The sequence below is a fragment of the Phyllostomus discolor genome, chromosome 6 (assembly GCF_004126475.2).
Source record: "Phyllostomus discolor isolate MPI-MPIP mPhyDis1 chromosome 6, mPhyDis1.pri.v3, whole genome shotgun sequence".
In the NCBI taxonomy this organism is placed as follows: domain Eukaryota; kingdom Metazoa; phylum Chordata; class Mammalia; order Chiroptera; family Phyllostomidae; genus Phyllostomus; species Phyllostomus discolor.
In genome coordinates this window covers 75,896,182-75,921,290 of record NC_040908.2, presented here as the reverse complement: position 1 = coordinate 75,921,290, position 25,109 = coordinate 75,896,182, and the positions used below count along the sequence as shown (strand labels likewise).

General features: G+C 40.6%; 1 protein-coding gene across 7 annotated transcripts in view; it reads right to left on the bottom strand.

The window, feature by feature from the left end:
• TBC1D8 (TBC1 domain family member 8) overlaps positions 1 to 19,276 on the bottom strand; it is a 122,443-nt gene extending 103,167 nt beyond the window's left edge. For 2 of the 7 annotated variants that reach the window (XM_036028369.1, XM_036028368.1), the window contains exon 1: positions 18,979 to 19,276. In XM_036028369.1, the coding sequence (XP_035884262.1) occupies positions 18,979 to 19,105 (127 nt within the window). In that variant the 5' untranslated portion in view covers positions 19,106 to 19,276. The remainder of the gene's footprint in view (positions 1 to 18,978) is intronic. The other 5 variants (XM_036028366.1, XM_036028365.1, XM_028514623.2 and 2 more) reach the window with 5 other exon arrangements.
• Between the last annotated feature and the right edge of the window lie 5,833 nt (positions 19,277 to 25,109).

Sequence of the window (25,109 nt, the reverse complement as noted above, 5' to 3'; positions counted from 1 at the left end):
AATTAGAGGAAAACTACATCAATCTCACCACAAACTATATAAACATGAAAAAGGAAATAGAAACTCTCAACAAAGGTCAAGAGGAAATGAAGAATACAATTTCTGAACTGAAGAACACAGTAGAAGGAATGAAAAGTAGGATTGATGAAGCAGAAGATCGGATTAGCGAGCTGGAAGACAAAGTAGAAAACAGCATCCAGAAAGAGCAAGAAAAGGAAAAGAGGCTCAGAAAGAATGAAGAGGGATGAAGAGAAATGCAAGACAATATGAAACGTAATAATATCTGTATAATAGGGATACCAGAAGGAGAAGAAGAAGAGCAAGGGATCAAAAACCTAGTTGAACAAGTAATGAAGGAGAACCTCCCTAATTTGATGAGAGAAAAAGTCACACAAATCCAGGAAACACAGAGAGTCCCAATCAAGAGGAACCCAAAGAGGCCCACCTCAAGACACATCATAATTAAAATGGCAAAATTTCAAGACAAAGAGAGAATCTGAAAGGCAGCAAGGGAGAAAAAGGAAGTAACATACCAGAGAGCCCCAATAAGGCTAACAGCTGACTTCTCAATGGAAACACTTCAAGCCAGAAGAGAATGGCAAGAAATATTCCAGGTAATGAGAACCAGAGGTCTGCAACCAAGGCTACTTTATCCAGCAAGGCTCTCGATCAAGATAGAAGGCCAAATAAGAAGCTTCCCAGACAAAAGAAGTCTAAAAGAATACACCTCGACCAAACCAGCTCTGCAAGAGATCCTAAGGGACTGCTTTAAGGTAGGGAAGGAAAAGAGAGAGAGAGAGAGAGACAGAGACACAGAGAGAGAGAGAGAGAGAGAAACACAGGTACATAAAAGAAAATGAATAAGTACTTATCAATAATAACCTTAAATGTAAATGGATAAAAGACAAAGAATAGCTGAATGGATAAGCAAAAATGACCCACATATCTGCTGTCTATGAGAGACCCACCTCAGGATAAAAGACCTACACAGACTGAAAGTGAAGGGCTGGAAACAAATCTTCCAAGGAAATGGACAGGAAAAAAAGCCGGGTAGCAATACTCATATCAGACAAAATAGACTTCCAAAAAAGGTCCATAAAGAGAGACCCAGAAGGTCACTTCATAATACTCAAGGGAAGAATCCACCAAGAAGACATAAATATTGTAAATATATATGCACCCATCATAGGAGCACCCAAATACATAAAGAAAATCTTAGAGGACTTCAAGAAAGATATGGACAGCAACACAATTATAGTGGGAGATATTAACACCCCACTATCAAAAATGGACAGATCTTCCAACCAAAATATCAACAAAAATATTATGGCATTGAACAATACTCTTTTTTTTTTATTTCAATCATTGTTCAAGTACAGTTTTCTCCCCCCTACTCCCGTTCCAGCCCCTCCACCCAACCCTCCCCCCTTCACCCCGTTACCCCCCACCCCTAGTTTTTGTCCATGTGTCCTCCAAATTTTGAACAATACTCTTGATGAAATGGACTTCACTGATATATACAGAGCCCTCCATCCAAAAGAAGCTAAATATACATTCTTTTCAAATGTACACGGAATATTCTCAAAGATAGACCACATGATAAGACACAAACCAAGCCTCGAGAATTTCAAGAAAATTTAAATCATACCAAGCATTTTCTCAGACCACAAGAGACAGAAGCTAGAAACCAACCCCCCCCCAAAAAAAACAAAAACACTCAAAATCATGGAGATTAAATAGCATGCTATTAAACAATGAATGGGTCAAGAATGATATTAGGGAAGAAATCAAAAGGTTTCTGGAAACAAATGAAAACGAACTCACAACAACCCAAAACTTATGGGGCACAACCAAGGCAGTCCTGAGAGGGAAGTTCATAGCGATACAGGCACACCTGAAAAGGCTAGAAACATTCCAAACAAACAACCTAACCCTACATCTACAAGAACTCGAGGAACAACAACAAAGGCAGCCCAGAGCAAGCAGAAGGAAGGAAATAACCAAGATCAGAGCAGAATTAAATGACATAGAGACTAAAAGCACAATTCTAAGGATCAATGAATCCAAGAGCTGGTTCTTCGAAAAGATAAACAAAATCGACAAGCCTTTAAGCAGACTCATCAAGAAAAAAAGAGGGAAGACCCAAATAAACACAATGAAAAATGAAAGAGGAGAGATTACAACAGATACCACAGAAATACAAAGGAGTGTAAGAAATTACTACAAAGAACTGTATGCCAAGAAATTTGAAAACCTAGGTGAAATGGACAAATTTCTAGAAAAAGATAATCTTCCAAAACTCAATGAAAAAGAAGCAGAAAGCCTGAACAGACCAATAACAACAAAAGAAATTGAAGCAGTAATCAAAAAACTCCCAACACACAAAAGCCCTGGACCAGATGGTTTCACAGGAGAATTCTACAGAGCATTTAAGGAAGAGCTAACCCCTATCCTTCACAGACTATTCCAAAAAATCCAAAAAGATGGGAGTCTCCCAAACTCTTTTTATGAGGCCAACGTCATCCTAATTCCAAAACCAGATAAAGACACAACAAAGAAAGAAAACTTCAGGCCAATATCACTGACGCACATTGACGCTAAAATCCTCAACAAAATACTGGCAAACCGAATCCAAAAATACATTAAAAAGATCATACACCATGACCAAGTGGGATTCATTCCAGGGATGCAAGGCTGGTTCAATATTCGCAAGTCAGTAAATGTAATACATCACATAAACAAAAGCAAAGACAAAACCACATGATTATATCAATTGATGCAGAAAAAGCATTTGATAAGGTACAGCACCCATTCATGATAAAAACACTTGGCAAAGTGGGAATAGAGGGAGCATTCCTCAACATAATAAAAGCTATATATGAGAGACCTACAGCCAACATCATACTCAATGGGCAAAAATTAACATCTTTTCCACTAAGATCAGGAACAAGACAAGGCTGTCCACTTTCACCACTTCTATTCAATATAGTACTGGAAGTTTTAGCCACAGAAGTCAGACAAGAAAAAGAAATAAAAGGCATCCAAATCGGAAAGGAGGAAACAAAACTGTCACTGTTTGCAGATCACATAATAGTGTACATAGAAAATCATATAGACTCCACCAAAAAAATGCTTGACCTAATAAATGAATTTGGCAAAACAGCGGGATACAAGGTCAATACCCAGACATCAAAGGCATTTCTGTACACCAACAATGAAACAGCAGAAGCAGAGATCAAGGAAAAAATTCCATTTGAAATAGCAAAAAGAAATATAAAATATCTAGGAATAAACCTAACCAAAGAGGTAAAAGACCTGTATTCAGAAAACTATATAACACCCAGGAAAGAAATCAAGGAAGACACAAACAAATGGAAACATATACCATGTTCCATTTGAGACCATTTGGGATTGGAAGAATTAATATCATCAAAATGTCCATACTACCCAAAGCAATTTACACATTCAATGCAATTCCCATTAAAGTACCAATGGCATATTTCACAGGCATAGAACAAACACTTCAAAAATTTATATGGAATTATAAACGACCCTGAATAGCTGCTGCAATTTTGAGAAAGAAGAGTAAACTAGGAGGGATCACAATACCCGACACTAAACTATACTACAAGGCCACTGTAATCAAAACAGCCTGGTACTGGCATAAAAACAGGCACATGGACCAATGGAACAGAACAGAGAGCCCAGAAATAAGCCCAAGTCTCTATGGTCAATTAATATTTGTCAAAGGAGGCAGCAACATAAAATGGAGTAAAAATAGCCTCTTCAACAAATGGTCTGGGAGAACTGGACAGCCATGTGCAAGAAAATGAATCTTGAGCACCAACTTACACCATATACAAAAATAAATTCAAGGTGGATAAAAGACTTAAATATAAAACGTGACACTATTAAAGTCCTAGAGGAGAACATAGGTAGGAAAATCTCAGACATTCCACGCAGAAACTCTTTTACTGACTTGTCCCCTAGAGCAAGGGACATAAAGGAAAGAATAAACAAATGGGACCTCATCAAAATTAAAAGCTCCTGCACAGCTAAAGAAAACAGTATCAAAATTAAAAGAGAACCAACTGTATGGGAAAACCTATTTGCCAATGATACCTCAGACAAGGGTTTAATCTCCAAAATATATAAAGAACTTACAAGACTGCACTCTAAGAAGACAAGGAATCCAATTAAAAAGTGGGCAAAGGACTTGAACAGACACTTCTCCAAGGAGGACATACAGAAAATCCAAAGACACATGAAATGATGTTCAATATCACTAGCTATCAGACAGATGCAAATTAAAACCACAATGAGATACCACTTTACACCAGTCAGAATGGCCATCATAAACAAAGCAACAAACATCAATGTCGGAGAGGTTGTGGAGAAAAGGGATCCCTAGTGCACTGCTGGTGGGACTGCAGACTGGTACAAGCACTATGGAAAGCAGTATGGAACTTCCTCAGAAAACTAAAAATGGATCTGCCTTTTGACCCTACAATTCCACTGCTGGGACTCTATCCTGAAAGAATACTAAAACACCAATTCAAAAGAACCTATGCATCCCAATGTTCATAGCAGCACAATTTACAATAGCCAGATGCTGGAAGCAACCAAGATGCCCATCAGTCAATGAATGGATCAAAAAACTATGGTACATTTACACAATGGAATTCTATGCAGCAGAAAGAAAGAAGGAGCCCCTACCCTTTGCAACAGCCTGGATGGAGCTGGAAAACATTATGCTAAGCAAAACAAGCCAGGCAGTGAAAGACAAATACCATATGATCTCACCTTTAACCGGGTTCTAAACAACAAAACAAAGAAACAAGCAAAATATAACCAAAGACACTGAAATAGACGTCAGGCTGACATTGCCCACAGAAGAGAGCAGAGGGAATTTCAGGGGAGAGTGGGAAGGGTTCACGGGAACAAATTTAAAGGACACATGGTCATAAACTAAGGGGGAGGGTGGTAATGGGAGGGAAGTGGGGAGGGTTGGGAGGGGGGCTGGATTGGGAGTAAATGGCAGAAAACTGTACTTGAACAATGATTAAAATAAAATTTAAAAAAAATAGTAATAAAATAAAAATTAAAAAAAAAAAAGAAAAGAAACACCAGATGGTAAGGAGAGTGCTTCAGGACAATAAGGTCCCTGGGAAGAGTGTGGGGACCAGGGCAGCTGCAGCCCCAGGCCAGGCACCCTCCAGGTCTGCCACAAGGTTCTTGGAAGAGAGCTGGGTCAATGGCTCACTCCCTCCCCTGCCAAACAAGGATTGAGCAGTATGGGGAGAGATCTGGTTGCTTGAACTCACAGAAAGGGGAATAAAGACTAAGTGGCAAACACACAGGGGCTGTGAGCACCCATGGAGTCTGTGGACACCAGCTGGGGAGAGTTGAGAGTTGGGCTGTGATGGACCATGACCCGGATAGTCCCCAGTCTGGCTGGAGAACTGGGCTGTGCGAGAGGCCAGGCCCTTGCATGGAGAGGCAGGCTTGAGGAATTTCTCAAAAAGAAAAACTGAAAAAATAGACATTTGGCAGCTGTTTGGGGCACTCTTCTGCAGCAGCCACTCCAGCCTACTCACCACCCAGCCACACCTCGCTACCAAGGTGGCTCGGAAGGCTCTATACACACTCCCGTAGCCCTGGGAAGAGTGCACACCACAACCTGAGGGACTGGAGGCCACCTGGCCTAGCTCTCATGCCTGCAACACGGGGAGAGTGCGTTCTGAAGAAGGCCTGGCACCTACACCCAAAGCCCTGGGGAAAGGCACCCAGAGCTCACACTTATAGCCCCGGAGAGAGTGCATGTCAGAACCTGTGGAACCTGAGGGAAGAAAGGCTGCTGGGGAATTGGGCTGGAGGCTAACTAAGTGTGGATCAGGAATAGAGAAAAACTAAACCAATCGCCCCTCAGCCTGCTGCAGCCAGGAAGACCAACAAAACTAGTTTGACCACTTTGAAGCCAGCAAAAGGCTTTTTTCTTTTAAGTAATTCTTTATTTTTTATTTGTATTACTTTTTTATCTTTCAACTCCTTTTTCCTCTCTTTCATTCATTCTTGTTTTATTCCTTCTTCTTTTCTTTCCCATTTAATCTCACCTACCCCTTCCCCTTCCCCTTCAATTCCTATAAGTGAGACAAAAAACCTGGAACTGTGAAAAGACTAGAGCTGGACCCAAAGAGGGGTCATCCCAACAGCTGAGACAGTAAGACAACTTTCACTTTGCTACTACAGAAAACCTGCAAGTTATAGCATATTTATATTATTATTTTTTCATTATTCTTACATCTTTTATTTCAATAGTATTTTTGTATTCCTCTTCTTTCTGCTTAGTCTTCTTTGCTTGCTTGTTAAATTGCATTGTTTGACTGGTTTCCCTTGTCTCTCTTTCATAGTGTATTGCTAATTTACTGTCTTTCACGTCACTTGTGTTCCATTAGCACACTACACAAGGTCCTATACTTCCTATACTTGTTACCAGAGCACATAGATTCTGTCATATGATTACTGCTCCATTATTATTGGAAATAATTCCTATTCCATACAATTGTAAATACTACACAGCACCCTTCCCAGATCTTGGCCCACTTCACTGTTTCCTGAACTCGATTACTATTATGGTTAACTCTGTTATCTCAGACTCACCTATTTTCTATCCCTCATTTCACCTTACCTCAGAATCTGACTCCCACAAGCTCACTGATTTCTAGATTCAACTCACAGTCCCTCCCTCCCCAACAAGAGTCTTATCTTCTTCCCACCCTTTCTAAAAAGTGGCTAGCTGGGTGGAACTAACACTATACATAACCAAAGGATCTCCTACCTCTTCTCTACTGGCTGCTACTGTAAATATCATAGAATACATTCCTACTGTCTTAAACCATTTTGCCTCCCCCCTCCAATGAATCACAAAAAACAGTAGGTGGAAGCTGTGAACACCAGGATACCTGATGGAAGAGGAAAGCCACCAACAAAGGAATCACCAACAGACAACAACAGAAAAAGGTGAAGGAGGGACTGGAAGCCACACTAACTCAATCTGGGACCTATCAGGAAATACAACTAAATGGTGGACAAATTACTTAGAACAAACAAGTGAATAAGAGAAAGAGAGAATCCTCAAAACCTTGTGCACATGGAAGAACCTGCTTCAATAAAACCTGCCCACATCAGTACAATAGAATACAAGAGATGGATGACAGAGCAACCCTCAGTTAACCAGCTGGTGGAAAGGACTAACCAAAGAAAGACCCAACAACAACCAACCCAAAGACATACAGACATCCAACATTAATGACAACCCAAGACCAGTGAGCTCAGGAGATCAAGGAGACTGCACCACTGAATCTCACAGGCATTCTACCATAGAAATTCACACCATAAAACCAGGGAGCCATAACACATCAGTTAAGAAGCTGAGGCCAACAAGAAGAGTCTCACAAACAATGGAAAAACAAAGAAACAATCCCCAAATGAAAGGAAAGAGGAAGCCTCAGAAAGAATGATAAATGAAACAGAGGCAACTCAACTATCAGATATTGAGTTCAAAGCAATGGTTATCAGGAAGCTAAATGAGCTCACAGAGAATTACCAGAAACTACAGGGAAACTACAATGAACTCACTGCAAACTATACCAACATGAAAAAGGAAATAGAAACTATCAACAAGGGCCAAGAGGAAATGGAAATGAAGAATACGATTTCTCAATTGAAGAACACAGTAGAAGTAATCAAAAGCAGGACTGATGAAGAGAAGGATCAGATCAGCGAGCTAGAAGACAAGGTAGGAAAAGAAATACACAGAATGAGCAAGAAAGGGAAAAGAAGCTCAGAAAAAATGAAGAGGGGTTAAGGGAAATGCAGGACAATGTGAAACATAATAATATCCATATAATAGGAATACCAGAAAGAGAAGAAGAAGATCAAGGGATAGCAAACCTGTTTGGAAAAGTAATGATGGAAAACTTCCCTAATTTGATGAGAGGAAAAGTCACACAAATCCAGCAAACATAGAGAGTCCCAATCAAGATGAACCCAAAGAGGCCCACTTCAAGACACACCATAATTGAAATGGCAAAATTCTAAGATAAAGAGAGAATCTTAAAGGCAGCAAGGGAAAAACCAGGAAGTAACATTCAAGGGAGCCCCAATAAGACTAGCAGAATACCTCTCAGTGGAAATGCTCCAGCCAGAAGAGAATGGCAAGAAATATTCCAAGTAATGAGAACCAGAGGACTTGCAGCCAAGACTACTTTATTCAGGAAGGCTCATAATTAAAATGAAGGGCCAAATAAGGGCCTTCTGGGGCAAAAGAAGCCTCAAAGAATGTACCTCCTCCAAACCAGCTCTGCAAGAGATGCTAAAAGGTCTGCTTTAAGAACAGAAGAAAAACAGTGAAAGAGAGAGGAACACTGACTGGTATGAAAAAATGGCAATGAGTAAATAAATACCTATCAATAATAACCTTAAACCTAAAAGGATTAAATGCCCCATCAAAAGACACAGAATGGAGGAACGGGAAGAAAACAAGACCCACACTTATGCTGCCTACAAGAGACCCACTTCAGAACAAAAAACCTACACAGACTGAAAGTGAAGGGCTAGAAACAAATTTTCCAAGAAAATGGACAAGAAAAAGAATTCAGGATAGCAATACTCATATCAGAAAAAACAGACTTCAAAAAAACAGCCATAAAAAGAGACACAGAAAGTCACTTCATAATACTCAAGGGAAGAGTCCAGTAAGAAGACATAAACATTATATATATTTATATATATATATATATATATATATATATATACACACACACCCAACATAGGAGCACCCAAACACATAAAAAAAAAAACACCTTGTAGGACTTCAAAAAGATATTGACAGTAACACAATTATAGGAGGGGATCTTACCACCCCACTGTCAAAAATGGATAGATCTTCCAAACAAATATCAACAAAGATATTGTGGCACTAAAAAGTGCCCTAGATGAAATAGACTTAACTGATGTACATAGAGCCCTTCATCCCAAAGAAGCTAAATACACACTCTTTTCAAATGCGCATGGAATATTTTCAAAGATAGACCACATGATAGGACACAAAACAAGCCTCAACAAATTCAACAAAACTGAAATGATTCCAAGAATATTCTCTGACCACAAGGGACTGAAACTAGAAACCAACCCTAAGGGGGAAAAAGAAAAACAAAACATTCAACATCATGGAGATTGAATAGCATGCTATTAAACAATGAATGGGTCAAGAATGGGATTAGGGAAGATATCAAAAAGTTTCTGGAAACAAATGAAAATGAACTCAAAATAACCCAAAGCTTATGGGACACAGTGAAGGCAGTCCTGACAGGGAGGTTCACACCGATACAGGCCTACCTAAAAAAAAAATAGAAACATTTCAAATAAACAACCTAACCATATGCCTACAGGCACTCAAGGAACAACAACAAAGACAGCCCACAGCAAGCAGAAGGAAGGAAATAACCAAGATCAGAGCAGAATTAAGTGACATAGAGACTAAAACCACAATTCCAAGGATCAATGAATCCAGGAGCTGGTTCTTTAAAAAAATAAACAAAATCAACAAGCCTTTAAGCAGATTCATCAAGAAAAAAAGAGAAAGGACCCAAATAAACACAATCAGAAAGGAAAGAGGAAAGATTACAAAACCACAGAAAACAAAGGGTTGTAAGAAATTACTATGAACAACTGTATGCCAAGAAATTTGAAAACCTAGGTGAAATGGACAAATTTCTAGAAAAATATAATCTTCCAAAACTGAATAAAGAAGAAGCAGAAAACCTGAACAGACCAATAACAGCAGACGAAAATGAAGGAGTAATCAAAAAACTCCCAACACACAAAAACCCTGGACCAGATGGTATGAGGGGACAATTCGATAAGCATTTAAGGAACAGCTCACCCCTATCCATCACATAAAATTCCAAAAAATCCAAAATGATGGAAGACTCCCAAAATCTTTTTATGCAGCCAGCATCATCCTAATCACAAAACCAGATAAAGCACAATAAAGAAAGAGAACTTCAGGCCAATATCAATGATGAACATTGATGCTAAACTCCTCAACAAAATATTGGCAAACCACAACCAACAATACATTAAAAAGATCATACACCATGACCAAGTGGGATTCATCCCAGGGATGCAAGGATAGTACAATATATTCGCAAATCAATAAATGTAATACGTCACATAAACAAAATGAAAGACAAAAATCTCATGATCATATGAATAGATGCAGAAAAAGCATTTGATAAGCTACAGTACCCATTTATGATTAAAACACTCAGCAAAGTGGGAATGGAGGGAGCATTCCTCAACATAATAAAGGCTATATATGAGAGATCTACAGCCAACATTACAACTGAATGGACAAAAACTTGGAGCTTTCCTACTAAGATCAGGAACAAGACAAGGATGCACACTTTCACCACTCCTATTCACCATAGTACTGAAAGTCCCAGCCACAACAATCAGACAAGAAAAGGGAATAAAAGGCATCCAGAAAGGAGGAAGAAAAACTGTCATTGTTTGCAGATGACATGATAGTGTACATAGAAAATCCTAGAGACTCCACCAAAAAACTGCTTGACCTAATAAATGAATTTGGCAAAACAGCGAGATACAAAGTCAATATACAGACATCAAAGGCATTTTTGTATACCAACAATGAAACATCAGAAGCAAAAATCAGGGGAAAATTCCCATTTGATATAGCAGCAAGAAAAATAAAATACCTAGGAAGAAACCCAGCCAAGGATGTAAAAGACCTGTACTCAGAAAACTACACAACACTGAAGAAAGAAATCAAAGAAGACACAAACAACTGGAAACATATACTGTGTTCATGGATTAGAAGAATTAACATCATCAAAATGTCCATATTACCCAAAGCAATTTACAGACTCAATGCAATACCTATTAAAATACCAATGACATATTTCACAGACATAGAACAAACACTTTAAAAATTTATATGGAACCATAAACAAACCTGAATAGCTGCTGCAATTTTGAGAAAGAAGAGCAAAGTGGGAAGGATCACAATAGCTGATATTAAACTGTATTACAAGGCCTCTGTAATCCAAACAGTCTGGTACTGGAATAAAAACAGACAGATAGACCAATGGAACAGAAGAGAGAGCCCAGAAATAAACACAACTCTCTACAGTCAATTAATATTTGACAAAGGGGCAGCAACATAAAATGGAGTAAAAAGAGCCTCTTCAACAAATGGTGTTGGGAGATCTGGACAACTACATGCAAAAAAATGATCGATCACCAAGTTACACCATACACAAAAATAAATTCAAGGCGGATAAAAGATTTAAATATAAGTTGTGACACCATAAAAGTCCTAGAGGAGAACATAGGTAGGAAAATCTCAGATATTCCACACAGCAATATTTTCACTGATATGTCCCCTAGAGCAAGGGACATAAAGGAAAGAATAAACAAATGGGATCTCATCAAAATAAAAAGCTTCTGCAAAGCTAAAGAAAACAGCATTAAAATGAAAAGGGACCCAACTGTATGGGAAAACATATTTGCCAATGATAACACAGACAAGGGATTGATTCTCAAAATATATAAAGAACTTACATGACTCTACTCCAGGAAGACAAGCAACCCAGTTAAAAAATGGGCAAAGGACTGCAACAGACACTTCTCCAAGGAGGACATACAGAGAATCCAGAGACAAATGAAAAGATGCTCAATATCACTAGCTATCAGAGAGATGCAAATTAAAACCACAATGAGATACCACTTCACACCAGACAGAATGGCCATCATAAACAAAGCAACAAACAACAAGTGTTGGAGAGGTTGTGGAGAAAAGGGAACCCTAGTACACTGTTGGTGGGAATGCAAACTTGTACATCCACTATGGGAAACAGTAGGGAATTTCCTCAGAAAACTAAAAATAGAACTGTCTTTTGACCCAGCAATTCCACTGCTAAGATTATATGCTAAGAACCCTGAAACACCAATTCAACAGAACCTATGTACCTCAATGTTCATAGCAGCACAACTTACAGTAGTCAAGTGCTGGAAGCAACCTAGGCATCCATCAGTAAATGAATGGATCAAAAAACTATGGTACATTTACACAATGGAATTACATAGCAGAAAGAAAGAAGGAGCTCCTACCCTTTGCCACAGCATGGATGGAACTGGAGAGCATTATGCTAAGTAATAAGCCAGGAGGTGAAAGAGAAATACTATGTGATCTCACCTTTAACTGGAACCTAATCAACAAAATGAACAACCAAGCAAAATATAACCAAAGACACTGAAACAGAGAACAGGCTGACAGTGACCAGAGGGGAGAGGGGGAACTGCCGGGTGGGAAAGGGGGATAATGCGGGAAAAGGGTGAAGGGTTTACAGCAGCAATTACAAAGGACACATGGACAATAACAAGGGTGGTGGAAACAGGGCAAGAGGTGGAGAGGGCTGTGGTAGTGGGGAGGAGGAGGGGGAAAGGCAGAAAACTGTAATGAACAACAATTAATTAATTAATTAATTAATTTTTAAAAATATTTAAAAAACTATCAGGAAAGAAAAGTCCTAGACTAGATGGTAACACAGGTAATTTTTACCAAACATTCAATGAAGAACTAACACTGATCCTATGTAAACTATTCCAAACAATTCAAGAGAAGGGAAGCTTTCCAAGGTGTTTTCACAAGGCCAGTTATTATCCTAATCCCAAAACCAGATGAAGACACTATAAAGAAAAAAATTATGGGCCAATGTCTCTGATGAACATAGACACTAAAACACTCAACAAAATATTAGCAAGCTAAACATAGCAATACATTGAAAATATCATATGTCATGATCAAGTGTGATTTATACTGGGAATGCAAGGTTGGTACAACATTCACAAATCCATAAATGTGATTCATCACATAAAGAAAATGACAGACAAAAATCACACGATCATATCAATAGATGCAGATAAGCCCTTTGATAAAATCCAGCAACCATTTATGGAAAAACCTCTCAGCAAAGTGGGAATAGAAGGATCATAACTCAACATAATAAAGGCCATATATGAAAAACCCACTGCCAACATTATACTCAATGGGCAAAAACTAAAAGCACTTACCTTAAGATCCGGAACAAGACAGGGATGTCTACTTTCACCACTCTTATTCAAGATTGTATAGGAAGTCCTAGCCACAGTGATCAGACAAGAAGAAATAAAAGGCATCCAAATTGGAAAGGAGGAAGTAAAACTGCCATTATTTGCAGATGACATGATATTGTATATAAAAAACCCTAAAGAATTCACCAAAAAGAACCATACTACTAGATCTAATAAATGAATTTGGCAAAGAAGCAATATACAAAATTGATATTCAGAAATCAGAGGCATTCTTATATACCAATAATGAACTATCAGAAAAAGAAATTAAGAAAACAATCCAATTTATTATTGCAAAAAAAAATAATAAGACACCTACGAATAAATTTAATCAAGTACATAAAAGACCTGTACTCAGAAACTATAGGACACTGAAAAAACCGAGGAAGGTACAAATAAGTGGGAGTATATGCCTCGTTCATGGATTGGAAGAACTGACATAATTTAAATGTCCATACTACCCAAGGATTGCATAGGAAAAGCAATCTGTGGATTTTTTTCAATGTAATTTCTTTTTTCCAATGCAATTCCTATACAAAATACTAATGGCATATTTTGCAGATCTAAAACTAATATCACGAATTTATTTGAAACCAAAAAGACCCCAAATAGCCTCAGCAATCTTGAAAAAAAAGAACTAATTTGGAGGTATCACAATACTAGATATCAAACTACAAGGCCATTGTAATCAAAAAGCCTGGTGTTGTCATAGGAATAGGCATATAGATCAATGGAACAGAAAAGAGAGCCCAGAAATAAACCCATGCCTTTATGGTCAATTACCATTTGACAGAGGAGGCAAGAGAATACAATGGAGTAAAGACAGTCTCTTCAATAAATGGTGTTGGGAAAAATTGGACAGGTATATGCAAAATAATGAAACTAGACCACCAACTTACACCATACTCAAGAATAAACTCAAAATGGATAAAAAGCTTAAGTGTAAGCTATGAATCCATAAAAATCCTACAAGAAAATATAGTCACAAAATCTCAAACATCTCATGTAGCCATATTTTTGCCAATATACCTCTTCAAGTAAGGGAAACAAAGGAAAAAGTAAATAAATGGGACTACATCAAACTAAAAAGCTTTGCACAGCAAAAGAAACAAATGACTCACAAAATGGAAGGGAGTCTACCATTTGGGAGAATATATCTTCCACTGAGACATGTGATAACGGGTTGATTTCCCAAATATATAAAGAACTTACACTGTTCAACACCAGGAAGACAAAGAATCTAATTAAAAAAAAAATAAGCAAAGGACTCTAATAGACACTTCTCCAAAGAGAACATACAGATGGCCAATAAACATATGAAAAAATGCTCAACATCACTAATCATCAGAGAGATGCAAATTAAAACCATGTTGAGATATCTCATACCTGATAGAATGATTATCATCAATAAATCAACAAACAACAAGTGCTGATGAAGATGTAGAGAAAAGGGAACCCTAGTGCACTGTTGGTGAGAAAGAAGGCTGGTACAGCCGCTGTACAAAATAGTATGCCATTTCCTCAAAAATTAAAAATGGAACTGCTTTTTGACACAGCAATCCCACTTCTGGGAATATATCCTAAGAATCCCGAAACACCAATTTGAAAAAATTTATACCAGTGTTATTTACAATAGCCAGGATCTGGAAATAGCCTTAGTGACCATCAGTAGATGAGTGAATAAAAAAGGTGTGATACATTTACACAATGGAACGCTAGGCAGCAATAAAAATGAAGGAACCCTTACCTTTTGTGATAACATGGATGGGCCTAGAGATTATTGTGCTAAGTGAAATAAGCCAGTCATATGATCTCATTTATATGTGGAATCTAATGAACAAAATAAACTGATAAAATAGACACTCACACATGTATATACGGAACAGACTGACAGCTGTCAGGGGGATGGGGGTTTGGGGGACTGAAAGAAAGAAGGTGAAGGGATTAGCCAAAGAACATATATGCATTAGACATAGACATAGACAATAGTGTGGTGATGGCCAGAGGAAAAGGGGTAGGGGGAGCAGGGACTTGGTGTAGAGTGGTAACAGCAGGGGGGCAGGGAGGGCAAATGGGGGCATTTGTAGTGGGGTCAACAATAAAAATAAAGTAAAAAAGAGAAGTATATAGGAGAATGTGAGTAGGTTACATGCAAATACTACATTATTTTATATAAAGGACTTAAGCATCTGTGAATTTTGGTATTCACAGATGAATACCCCACAGATACCAAAATACGACTGTATATAAATGCATGTATATATGTAAAATATAACAGGGGTGGTGGGAAAACAGGCTTCAGAAAAATACAAAGTACAACTCGTGTTGTATAAAGTTATAAATGCATACAAAACCAAACAATGGAGGAGTTCCCACCAAGATGGAGGAGTAAGTAGAAATGCTTCACTTCCTTGCAAAAACAAAGAAGGATAACAACCAATTTAAAAACAATAAAAATCAGAACTGCCAGAAAATCAAACTGCATGGAACTCTGACAACCAAGGAGTTAAAGAAACATTCATCCAGACTGTTAGGAGGAGCAGAGACCAGCATCCAGGCAGAGAAGACCCACAGCAAGGTGGCAAACTGCAAGGGTGAGGAGGGGCTGGCTGACTAGGAAACTGAGGACTCAAAACCTCTAGCTGTGGAATCTTTTGGGGGGTTCGAAAGTGGGGGAAACTCCCAGTCTCACAGGAAAGTTTGTTGCAAAGTGGGGCTGAAGCAGAGCAAGCCAGCAGCATTGTTCCCTCTCAGATCCCTCCCCCACAGACAGCACCACAACACAGCAAAGAGGGTTGCCCCACCCCAGTGAATACCTAAGGCTCTGCCCCTTACAACATAACAGGTGCACCGAGACAAAGAAATATGGCCCAGATGAAAGAACAGATCAAAACTCCAGAAAAAGAGCTAAGCAATGAGGACGTAGACAATCTTTCTGATGCAGAGTTCAGAACACTGGTAATCGGGATGACTACAGAATTGATTGAGCTCATTCACAAAATGAAGGAAAAAAAACTTGCTAGAATACTTTAAATGCTAATGAGATCTCATATGTTTAAGCTAATCACAAATTCAGCATTGCAGTAAAAGAAAGGTGATACTTCTTCATTACTGCTCCCTTACATTTTATTTCCAACCCCTCTTAATCATCTCTACTTGATTCTCTCCAAAGAAAAACCTAGAACTGGTCAGAACATGCATTGTGTTAGTGAACAATATTTTCATAGATAAACTCAGTCTAAGTTTTAAACCTTTAAAATAAATTGCTGAAAATCTGCCAAATTAGAATTCTAAAATTTCTGAAAACAACCACCAACATGGAGTTGCTCCCTTGCCACATCAGTTTTGATTTCACAACATTCCCATTAGGACCAGGGGATGTGGCAACTCAGAGGCACAATCTACACAGCCATGTTACTTGCTGCCAGGCTAAATGCCCAAAGGTAGTACTCAGCTGCCCAAGAGCTGTCATCCTTTTACAGTCAACAGGAGGTTCTAATAAAGCAAAGTATCAGTGACAACATGAGACCTGATTGATTTTGGAATGCACTATGAGGCGGACCATCTCATTTTGAGTTCCTCACAGATAGACTCTACACAACAAAGCAAGCTCTTCTGATGAAAAGCTGGCCTGAATCTCAATCAGGCATTTGATCTAAGGCTCTGCCCTTCCTGTCTGGCTCTCTCTCCTGCCAGATGAATAACCTGAAGTTCTTTATTCCAAAGGAGCTGTGCAAGCGTCCCACAGTCAGTGTATGGTGAACTAAGTGAATGAAAGTACTTACTGGACAAATGTTCCTTCTATTTTCCCATTTTACAAATCTTCAAGCCCTGTCCTCACCCTCTATGAAAGGACACCATTTAAAGGCCAAGTACTGTGCTTAATGCACCAAAAATTAAGATATACTGTTGTGGGGTGATGGGGACAAACCCCTCCTCTGGCCCCTTTGCCTCTGATGGGCCTCACAAGGCATCACCAACCACCATTTCCTAAGAGCTCAAGGCATCAAGTGTTAATGTGCTGTTCAGGGGCCCAACAAGGCCCCTATGGCCTCCTGCCTCTAACTGCCTCCCTCAGAGCTTAAAGCAGCTCCAAGAGCACACACATCTGCTGCCCAAACTATCCCTACTGCAGACCATAACAACAGATCACCCTATTATCCCTTTCATCTAATTACCTCAACTACCCATCACTCTCCCATCCAGAATCAGATAAACTCCCACCCATTGCTGGAGATTTATGACACTGCCCTGCTCAAGGAATCCTTCTGCCTGCTTTCCCTCCTCTGAGTCTAAAGTACAAAAGGGTAACTTACACTTGGTCCTGCAGGTTCAGAGCCAACTGACTGATCTGATAACATTTCCCCAGACTTTATTTAGTAAGAGGGCCTCTCCCTGAATAAGAGGGCAGCAGAATTGGTGATGAGCCCAAGGAATCACCCTTGGTCCCTTGACCTCAATTTCTAGCACTGGTGTCCTCCTCTGTATAAGGAAGGATGTGATGGCAAGAAAATCTAAGATTCAGATTCCAAAATTTGAAGATTCCATTGATTGTTCCTCCATTGGCATTTATTTATTTATTTGTTTGTTTGTTTGTTTGTTTGTTTTTAGAGTGAGAGGAAGGGGAGGAAGAGAGGCAGAGAAATATCAATGTGAAATAAAGAATGAAACATCAATGTGAAAGAGAAATATCAATCCATCAGTCCTACCCACCCAGATTGCCCACTGAACCCAAAACCCAAGCATGTGCCTTGACAGGGAATGAACCCATTTGCAAGGCCCAACCAACTGAGCCACACAGTTCAGGACTCCCCCGGACGGTTTAAACAGGTGTTCCAGCCAATACACGCTGGACTCAATTTCCCCAAATAGAATACATACAAGAATATGGTGACTACCAGAGGGAAAGAGGGTGGGCAAGTAGAAGAGAGCATAAGGGGGACAAATTGTGACTGAAGGAGACTTGACTTTGGGTGATGAACACAATATAATATACAGAATTGCACACTTGAAACCTATGTAATTTTATTAACCAATCTCACCCTAATAAATTAAATTAAAAAATTATAAACCATTTTTACAAATGCTTGATTTTCAATGAGGGTGGTGGATAACTTTTAGGGGAGAAATACTTTGTTTTTCATAAATTTTACAGGCCTGAGTTTTGTCCTATCTTTCCTTGGAAGAAACTGAAGGGTGTACTGAACAGACATGCTTAATTATGCAAAGACCGTGAGTTTGGGATTTGCTCGGCCTCGGGTTCCCCCCGGGAGTGGAGGCCGTCCCCACCCCACCTGTTCCGGTACTACCCGTAGTCCCAGAATGCCAGGGCCTCCTAAACTGCACCCAGCAGTGGGCTGGCGGTATATTCCCAGCAGCGACACCACCTGCAGCCTCGGGAGTGTTCAGGTGGCGGAGTCAGTGCAGGCCAAGGGCGCATCCCACAGCTCCAACCCGGATGGCCCTCGCTCCCTCCGGTCACGCTCCAGCCAGCGTTTCTTCTCGGATTCCTGAGCCAAGTTTGACCTAAAAGAGGTCACTGGGCCAGGCAGTGAGGGCACCTAACTCGCCTGGGAAAATGCACGAGCCCACAAGTCCTTTTGCCACAACCACAACGGGGGCTTGCACGAGAAATGAAAAAAAAAAGGAAAACATGCCCAAACAGAGCCGCCCGGCCCAGGCTCTCCCGTGAAATCGCCACCTGCGATTCTGTCCAGCGAAGACCGAGGTCTAGGGCCCGGCCGCAGCACCCTTCTCCCTGCCCAGGCGCGCGCCCCTTACCAGTGAGGCGGCCGCCACCCCCTCCGTGCCCCCGGCGCTGCTGCAGGATGAAGTAGCAGCTGCTCTTCTGAGTCATCCAAAGCTTCAGGGCGTTTTTCAGCAGCACCTCCTCGGGCTTGAGCCACATGGCAGCGGTCTGGCCGCGCCCGTGGGCTCCGGCTTACATTGCCCGGGCTGCTGGCCGCGCAAGGCCAAACCTGCTCGGGGAGAGGCAGTAGCGACCACAGTCTGCCTAGCGTCCTGGGAGCAACGCTGGAAGAGCTAGCCCTACCCAGCTCTCCCAGCTAAGCCCGCCCCACGCTGCCCCACCCAGACACCGCCCACTGGCCCGCTAGAGCCTAGTCTTGGTCTGCCCTTGGCCGCTTCCACTCCGCGCAGGCTCCCCGGGGCCTTCCTGGTGTCGGAGTCCTGGCCTCTCCAGAGCACAGTTCCGGAACAAAAGAGGAAATCCAATCCCTGCTGACAGGTCCTCCTCCCCACCCCACCAGGCTGCGGAGGGCTCCAGGGCTCTGGTGCCTCCTCCTCCCCTGCTGGGAGGCCTCTCGGGATGGCTCAACATCCTGAGCCCAGGAGGAGAGAGGGGAAAGACCGCTGGTACTCCACAGCTGCAGGATGACGGACCTAAGGCATTTATCTTTGGCAGGACAGAATGCACTCCAGAAAACCCAGGTGTGTTTGGAATAACATAACACTTAAAATAACAAGAAAAATGTTTACATAACTCAAAAGTAGCATTAAAAGTTAAAAATAATTGTCCGATTTTTTAAATGTTTAGCGCACGTTGATGGTCTGGTAAGGGATCCGAGGGAGCTGCTAAAGAGGTAGTGCCGTTTGTAGGATCCTGAGGCAAATATCAGACTGAACTCAACACTGGGTGCCCCTTGAGGGCACAAAAATATGGATGGACAGGAGGGGAGTCCTGCAGGCCCCCTACCAGGAATGAAACCAGTCGCGTTTGTTCTGAGAATTGAAAAGCTGGGAAACCTGGTAGGTGATAGTATGGAAAATCTAAAAGAAATGTGGAAGTAGAGTTTTAAAAATGAGTATTTCCTCAGAGCTGGTGTAGAAATAGACACAGGGTAACTGGCCTTGAACAGGGTGGGGGGCCTCCAAGTCATCTCTGCAGGAAGGCAGTTAAATATACAACATGCAAGCAAGACTGAGGAAGGCTAGTAAGCCAGTGCAGGTGTCCTAGGTAAACTGAGACAGGTAGTTAAACAGTTAAATAGCCAAGCAGTTTACAGCCATCTAGTGAATCCCAAAATTCTATCTTCCCTAATGGAGGATACTTAAAAGTAAATGGTTTACATTTCTCCAAGGGTAAATAGCTTAAATTACCCTACTCAGAAAGGTAGATAAAAATCCAATTAGTACCATTTGTGCCAGTCACACCCAAGGATGAGTAAAGTGGGGTGGGGGAGGGAATAAAATTTATTTTAGTGCATCAGCATAGAATTACTGAGATCCTCCCCCTAAGACCTACCCTAAGCTCCCAGGGTTTGAAACCCTGAAGGCAAAGGACCCAGTGAACTCTCCCTCTCAGGAATGATGCCCTGTGCCTTTCCCTTCTCCCTCTTCTTATCCTCAAGTAGTGTTACCTTTGCCTTTCCTTCTCCTAAGCTCCAGAGCCCTAGAAGGGCTTATGAACTTGCTTCTATAACTTATTTCCTGAATCTATGGAGCCCCACTGGCTAACTTCTATTACCTGTGTAACTTTGTAAATAAACCTCTTACAATCTGTGTTCTTGTTTCTCCGTTCTCTCTTTGCCAAACCCAAGAGCAGAGGTCCAATTTCACCACCAACACCGCCAGTAACAAGAGGAAAAGAAAAACACCAAAATGTCAGTCTGGTTTTGACAAACGGATTCCTGACAAAATGCGACTGTTAATTAGGACAAAACCCAAAAGTAGAAGTCAAATAAATCCCCCACGGGGTGCCTGGGAATTGAGTGAAACCTCTTCACCCAGAGCCAACGAGGATCAGAGGGATTCATACAGGGGTATCTGATCATATCATTGGGGAGGTGTAAGGAGGAGCCATAGGAGAAGGTTGCCCAAGTCTAGGGCAGGATTGGCTAAAAAGCTGAATTCCTCCAGAGCGCATGGTATTATAGGCCAGAAGATTTAAAATAAAAGAAGGACTCTCTGGCTCTCTGGCTCTTCCTCAAGGATACCTGGAGGAGCATGCTGCAGCTGCCTGCATCACCCAAAGAATGGTATTTTGGATGGGAAGGAGCTCCCTGACACAGCCTAGGATAGGGCTGGTCTGGCAGAAGGTAGTTCGGTTATTCTTCTTTGGGTGCTCTAGAGGGAATGAGCTCTGAGGCAGAAGCCTGCCATTCTTCCAAAATTGCATAGCTTTTGTATCTTTTGTTGTTTTAGTTTGTAAACTAATCCTGTAGAAATAAGATAATTAACTACTAACAGGGAATGATGGGAGAACTCAGATGTGAAAGAGTTTAGCCTTAATTAATAGGTTAAGTGATTAAAGCTGTAATTAAAGAGCTAAAGAGTTTAGCCTTAATTCATAGGCTTAAGTGACTAATACATGTAGAAAGCTGTTATCCCAAAATTGTGTAGCTTTTAAATAAAGACTCCTTTCCTTTACCACCAAACCTTTGCCTCCGGAATTTTGCCTAGAGGGTGGCAGAAGGCAGCAGTACCCCACTTGCTGTACGGTAACAGGATCAGCTCAGAAACTTGGCCTGAACTGGCAGGTAAGAGGCCACTGTGAGCCCTGTGCTAGGACCAAAGGACCTCCACCCAAGGGATAGGAGTGTCTGTGGTCCAGGACTGGAAGGTCACTGACACATATCTTGAGTAAAACTGAGGAAGGAAGTCAGATATAATAAGGAGGATTTGTGTGCATTACAGCAGATAGAGCCCTCAGGGATGGCAAGAAAATATTCCTTTCAGAAACATTCACTGGAACCTCCCCCTGTCAGACATACTGGCAGGCACTGGAATTGCAGAGATGAATGGGAGATGGCCCTACCTAAAAAACTCACAGGTAGAGAAAATAGGCACAAAGTGCAGTGGGAGTCATGGTGGGTACGGTGGGGATACACAGAATGAAGGATCAGTTCCTCATGGAAGGTATTGAGAAAGACCCACAGAACAGCTGTTGCTCAGTGGGGCTTGGAAAATATTTGCCACAAGGTCAAGGAGGGAGGGTATGTCTGGTGAATGAATCAGCAGGTATGACATAGTGGTTTAGGCACACTTCTGGAGACAGTCCTACACCAAATCCTGTTCTTGTTGCTAGTTAACTCTGCAACCTTGACCTTGGGCAAGATAAAAATCTCAGTAAGTCTCAGTCTATTCATCTATAAAATTGGGATAATCATAGCACCTTTTTTAATATGTACTATCCAGTGTTTAATATATTTAAGTACATTGCTTGGAACACACATAAGCACTCATTAAATGTCAGCTATTATTACTAAATGTACAGAAGTTCTTGGACATAACCCACATATACTCACTCATATTTTAAACATTAAGAATCTCCAGGTCTTGGCCCATGTACATCTTTCAAATGGCAATTGTTATAATTTCCTCTGGGATTATTCAACCCCAGCACTAGGCACACTTCTCCTCTCTGTCCCCAATTCTGAAATTACTTTCAGATTGAGAAAACTGAAGGGCCTGTCCTAGCAGCCTCCCAAGCACAGGTGGTTATGCAAGAGCAGAGACCACTGGACTAATTTATCCCCTTCACATCCAGAAAAGAAAGATATTAAATCACATATAGTGACCTACTCATACTGAACATCTACTGAAAACAGACATTAGTCAATTCGATTATACATAACTAGTAAGTTCCTTTTGGTAAATGCCAGTTGCCAACACTGGTTTGAAATATGTAAAGGGCTGTGAGTTCCTCCACTCCCCACACACTCAAGAAAGAATTTCTTATAATGGAAGCAAGTCACAGACCAAATGTTGCGGCACATTTAAACATATATTAAACATTTATTAGAAAGAGAGACCAATGTAGTCCTACATCCTGTTCTATAACTTACTGAAGACTCAGGTCTCTAACTGCACCTGGCATTAAATGTTTACTCAAGATAAAAACACAGCCATATGCTGAAGTAATTCTGTGGTTGGCATCAAGCAACCAGATTCCTCTGAGTCAGAAGATGGACATAGGACCTTTTAGTTCAAGCCTTACATACCATTCCAAAGGGTGAGAAGTGAAAAGTTCACTAAATTTTAGCCAACCCACCTTCTCATACAAAACAAATTTTACCAACAAAATTGCTCTTTTAACCTCCATTGGGCTAATTAACAAATTCTCTGTTGTTTGAAGAGGAAGATAGCTGGAGTGTGGGTATTTGATTACATGCTACCTAACCAACCCCTGGAGGGTATATACATGATCAGAATTAGGGTGTCTATTGCTGTCTCCTAGGGTGCAAGTTAAAACCAACTAGTGTACACATAACTATACACATAGTTATGTGTACACCTTATAACAACCTTAATCACCTTATAACTGTGCTATGGTGTTTTAAAGTAAATTACCACCAACATCACACCACTGTCTTCCTTTCAGAAGTCACAGGTCTCTCAGATTTGTGATTTAATTAGAACATAGTCACTAAAAGCACCTCCTTCAGCCCTGGCTGGTGTGGCTCAGTAGACTGAGTGCTGGCCTGCAAACCAAAGGGTTGCTGGTTTGATTTCCAGTCAGGGCATATGCCTGGGCTGTGGATTAGGTTCCCAGTAGGGGATTGCAAGAGAGGCAACCACACATTAATGTTTCTCTTCCTCTCTTTCTCCTTCCTATCCTCCTTCTTAAAAATAAATAAATAAAATCTTTAAAAAGGAAAGATTTTTTTCAAAACACCTTCTTCAGGGATTGCTGTAGCAGGAGGTCTCTGGCATTCCCTTTTATAACGGAAGTGCACTACTCCCTCTGTAATCTAGAGCAGTTCCTCTATCCTCTGCTTACATTTTTTCCTATGTCTTTAATTATATAAAGAATGTTAACACATTTGGAAAGAGTCCAACAAAATGCAACTAGTGTCCGCCTCCTTAGAAATGCCCCTCCCAGAGACTGTGCAGCCCCAAGTACATCAGGCTCCTCTCCCTTGAAAAGTAACAAGAAGGAGGCCAAAGGATGGGAAAACTAGGGAGAAAAAAGTTAATCTTGTGTTTTTCTCTTAGTTCTTTTTGTATCTCAAAGGAGTAATCTGAGAAATTGTATCAAATGGCAATGATGATGAGTCTGTACACTTGCCAAGGAAAATTACACAGTTAGGAAATGTACAAATGAGGCATGTCCTGTTCCAAATTTTTTCTTTGTTTTACAACCAGTTTGTTTCATTGTTTTATAAGACTGAGAATCCATACCAATAACTTCCACAAAATATGTGATTTGTACCATAATAGTATTAAATCAAAGAATAAAACCTGAAACACTCCAATTACTCTGAAAGACTGCTGACCTACAGCTGATAGAATCCACATTCTTTCAATAACAAGTAGAAGGAAAAGTATTTTGACCAATTGAAAGGAACTTCATAAACTGTAATTTTCCAAAGATACAAGTTACACTATTCTTTCTCAGAGTCCAGGATTTGACCTAAAAATGTTTTCTTTGCACATCCAGCCACAACTGGACCAATAAGAGTGGGGTACCTCCTCTTATTTTGGTCTAATTTCTGATTGTTGCTAGAATATGTTGAGAGCCTCCCTCTTCCACTTCTTCACACCTGTTGATGTTAACAAGGGCCCACTTTATTTTCTGGCAGAGGTAGTGCCTTTGAGTGTGGTTGGTAGGGTAAGTGAATGTCTCACATAAGATGAACAGCAATTTGAACATTTCACCCAAAACATCATATGGTGTGCTTGAGTGTGATATTGTTGTGCACAGAATCACATGCTTTTGATTTTGTAATAAAAGATTTGTTATAGATTACCAGCTCATTAAAAAAGGGCATTATTTGTGCCAAACTCTGTGCACGCGCGTGTGTATATGTGTGTGTGTGTTTATTTACTGGTTTTAGAGAGTAGAAGGGAGAGGGAGAGGGAGGAAAGAGACAGAGAGAGACAGAGAGAAACATGGATTGGTTGCCTGTCATATGTGCCCTGACCAGAAAACAAACCTGCAACCCTTTAAT